This window comes from Haliotis cracherodii, unplaced genomic scaffold (assembly GCF_022045235.1).
Source record: "Haliotis cracherodii isolate W230 unplaced genomic scaffold, xgHalCrac1.p SCAF_11, whole genome shotgun sequence".
Lineage (NCBI taxonomy): Eukaryota > Metazoa > Mollusca > Gastropoda > Lepetellida > Haliotidae > Haliotis > Haliotis cracherodii.
The window spans coordinates 353,125-357,569 of NW_027266266.1; the positions used below are offsets into that span (position 1 = coordinate 353,125).

General features: G+C 44.5%; 1 protein-coding gene across 1 annotated transcript in view; it reads left to right on the forward strand.

Moving 5' to 3' along the window:
- LOC139455986 (chymotrypsin-like elastase family member 1) overlaps positions 1-1,340 on the forward strand; it is a 30,622-nt gene extending 29,282 nt beyond the window's left edge. The window contains exon 6 of the mRNA XM_071237508.1: positions 1,014-1,340. Within this exon, the coding sequence (XP_071093609.1) occupies positions 1,014-1,172 (159 nt within the window). The 3' untranslated portion in view covers positions 1,173-1,340. The remainder of the gene's footprint in view (positions 1-1,013) is intronic.
- The last annotated feature ends 3,105 nt before the right edge of the window (positions 1,341-4,445 follow it).

The window sequence follows — 4,445 nt, forward strand, 5'->3', positions numbered from 1 at the left end:
TAAAATCTTACCCTCGTGTCTTCTGATATGAAATATATCAACACTCGTTGATAAAAGTGGAAACTCGTGTTGATATGTGTTTACCACACAAGCGTCCTCCCAGTAGGTAGTCTACCGTCCGCTGTCAACCCCTCGTGTGTACCACACAAGCGTCCTCCCAGTAGGGAGTCTACCGTCCGCTGTCAACCCCTCGTGTGTACCACACAAGCGTCCTCCCAGTAGGTAGTCTACCGTCCGCTGTCAACCCCTCGTGTGTACTTCACAAGCGTCCTCCCAGTAGGGAGTCTACCGTCTGCTGTCAACCCCTCGTGTGTACTTCACAAGCGTCCTCCCAGTAGGGAGTCTACCGTCTGCTGTCAACCCCTCGTGTGTACTTCACAAGCGTCCTCCCAGTAGGGAGTCTACCGTCTGCTGTCAACCCCTCGTGTGTACTTCACAAGTCGGCTCACTGTTGTTGTGCAAGTTGACGGAATCATAAATAATTACTTTTTTTTATTTTGTAAGATGCGTAACGGGTAATACACGGCATGTTCCGTACTGGCGTATGTCCTCGCCTGAATTATTAGGTAGATTTATAGATAGAGCTACACGCTTCATGGGTTTCGCTGAAGTGGCAAATGTCCCAGACTATTAGGCTAGTACGTTGCTACTATTAGGCTAGTACGTTGCTACTATTAGGTTGGCACGTTGTTACTATTAGGATAGTACGTTGTTACTGTTAGGATAGTACGTTGTTACTATTAGGCTAGTTCGTTGCTACTATTAGGCTAGTACGTCGGGCGATGTACATTACTGCAGTCCAGGGTTCTTGGACAGTCTCTCGCAGTCGTAGATTCGAAGCTTGAATATCATTCAATCCATACCTGCAATCGATCGTGTGTTTCACCTGCATCACTTTGGGATGTCAACACACAGCTGACATGCCGTGATATAACTTTCGTACTCACTCACTATATCACTCACTCAGTCACTCACCCATCTATCCACTCACTCCACTCACTCTCTTGTTTCAGGGGGACAGTGGCGGAAGTCTGGTGTGTCGCCATGACGAAAAATACGTGGTTGTCGGGGTCCTGTCATGGTCGACACTGCATTGCCCCGTCACAATGCCTACGGTGTGCACCAAACTATCCTCCTTCAGCGGCTGGATCAACAGCAACGTCGCCGGTTGAACACTCACAGCGTCACAACATCGTCAGCTGAACACTCACAGCGTCACAATATCTTCGGCTGAAGACCCAAAACGTCACATTATCAGATCACAGGATTAACGTTACAGGTGTCGGTCTTTATGTACTATTTAGTGTCTCCGTTGACAGCCGACATGGTATTAACAGACAGGAGATAAACATATATCAGGTAAACAGACGGGAGATGCACACAGAGGAGATGCACAGAGAGGAGATAAACAGACGGGACATAAACAGACAGAAGATAAACAGACAGAAGATAAACAGACAGGAGATAAACAGACAGAAGATAAACAGACAGGAGATAAACAGACGGGAGATAAACAGACAGAAGATAAACAGACAGAAGATAAACAGACGAGAGGTAAGCAGACAGGAGATAAACAGACAGAAGATAAACAGACGGGAGATAAGCAGACAGGAGATAAACAGACAGGAGATAAACACACAGAAGATAAATAGACGGAAGATAAACAGACAGGAGATAAACACACAGAAGATAAACAGACAGGAGATAAACAGACAGGAGATAAACAGACAGAAGATAAACAGACGGGAGATAAACAGACAGAAGATTGGGGGGGGGGGGGGTAATGACTAGGTTTCATTAGAAAGCACAAACAAACGTCAAACACAAGTTGAGAACACCATTCTTACTGTATATGGAGTTACACAACCCTATACAGTACTGTGTAATGGTCCGCATTTTCCAAATGACAACGATGTACACATCGCGACGGTGTTATAAACATACCTGATATTAGTGAGTACACCACTGCTGGGGTCGTTGACCTTTCAACGTCATTGGCTTCGTGGTGTCAAGGGACACAAGCACTTGTTTACCGCGTACATAGATGACGTCATATCGTCCGTCGTCGTCTCTGTGACCTTGTGCTTCAAACATGCCATGCAAATAATTTCACGAAATAAATCCGTTTGACACCAAGTGCAATTTTCTAGCGTCTTTCAACACCGACCATGGGCTGAGTGAGTGAGGGAGGGAGTGGGTGGGTGGCAGGGGGGCGGAGGGAGGGAGCGATCTATAAACTCTGGCTGTGGTGTCGAATAACAGGACAATGAAATATAAATAAATACACCAGACGCGATATGCCATCTCACCAAATGTCACAACCAACTCACATCTTTCGGCCTATGTATTTGTCTTTACATCGGTTACATTATACCCAAATCCTACCTCCGTATATCTTTATCACACGGTGTTCTGTGCGATACTCGTACATGTTCTCTCTCGTCCACGAATCCATGACGTCATGAGTCATGACGTCAATAACATGTACTCGTACATAGAGGTTATCACGCGAGTGTGTCTGCATAAGAAATAAACATTGTATTTAGCGAGCCTTGGCGAGCTAAATAAAAAGAGTTTATTCCTAATACAGGATATTTACCATCCCCAAACACACAAGCGTGATAACCTCTTTATCATATAATTGCATTCTTTAATTCTTTTCCTGGAATGCGCGCATTAATATTTATTACGTCACAGGGTAAGTGGTGTGTCAGTCGGACAGTGACAGTAGCCAATATAGTTCCAACTGAAATCTGTTTCTTATACAGAGGCGAAGCAACATATACGCAAAACAACAATTGTTTTTAATTGCCTTTCGCGGCAATCCGTCGGTCTGTCCGCTAGAGTAACTGCCCTTTGTCAAAGGGAAGCTACTCTAACCCAGTCTATGAGACGTCACGGCCACGGTCAGACGTTGTTGACAGTCGGTATGTCCTGTCATAACGTTAAGAAGTGTAGTCAGATGTACACACAGCGACCAAACCAAACAAGGTAACATTTCAAACATATTTCGGCCAGATCCAACTATTTTAATTTGTAGAGAAGGTTTTAAGCCGCAGAGGTCTACAAGCACAGATATGGCTAGATCTACTGATCCCGCTTGGCTAGGCCTCGTGCCCTCGCAAAATTGTTTCGAAAGTTATATCTCCAAAGTTGCCAAAGCTTATAAAATGCCTTAGCTACATCACAGTTAGACACTGACACTGATAATGATAGCAATTATCCCTGTAGTATATCCACATTCCCGATGCTTAATTCTGACTCGATCGCCGAATGACGAGGGCGACGCTATGTCCCTACTTGACCTTTGATATTTGCATCTCTATCCGCATATGACCCCAACGGACATCGTTTTTATCTGTTGGCTTTATCCTGCCGAGAAACCTACCAATTATATGATAAATATTCGAGATCGTATGATCGCAGTTACAAAGACTGACATTTTCAGTATTAAATCACAGCTCCCCTATTCAAGAGCGATGATCCGACACCTTCTCGTTAGGTACAGCAACTTATGTGGATAGCATGAAATACAGTTGAATTGGTATGTGTGCGGGGTGCGTGCGTGCGTGCGTACGTGCGTGTGTTCGTGTTTGGGCTGGGACGAGTCCAAATTTACTGCCCGGGTACCCGACCCCCTATTACTGCCCGGGTACCCGACCCCCTATTACTGCCCGGGTACCCGACCCCCTATTACCCGACCCTACCCGGCTACGCACTGCAAGTCTCAAGAGTAGGGAACAAAATGTCTGATTGATAATTTGTTTTACCGCAGCCCTGGCTAAAACTATTCACATACATGTATCAAACAATCAGATCATGCGTTCACTGAAGTTTACTGAAGCTTTATCTTTACTCAAACATATACAAGTCAAAAGGAATGTGTGCATCGTCAGAAAGAAATGCTAGCTCCTTGTAGTGTAACCACTGAGCTACAATAAGTTTTTGTCATTAAACAATATATCACGTGACTAACCACGGATCCGGGTAGTCCTGTGGGTACCCGGTTCCTACTCAGGACCCACCTGATCCGAGTACCCGAGTTACCCGTCCCAGCCCTAGTACGTGTGCATACACACCTGTTATAATTAATTGGTATGTGTGACATCAACAGTCCATCTGTGGGGAATCATTTGGAATGAAGTAAAAAGTTTGTACTTTTGGCGTGGTGGAGTATTATCATGATTGTTCTTGTGGTGAGAGGACCACCACTTCATCTGCTGCAGGATCAACACTTACTATCAAGTGACATTATTGCTACGAAACGACAGACGTATAACCTCCTTCAGTCGTGAGTAAATAGGAAAACAATTATATTGACCAACGATTTCAAGCATTGGGCATTCAGTATTTTCAAACAAGGAATCTGAAAAAGATTTCATATATTTCATTTCACACTCGCTCTAGTTTCGTTTCCTGCATGTTTCATTTTTACATATTTTGCA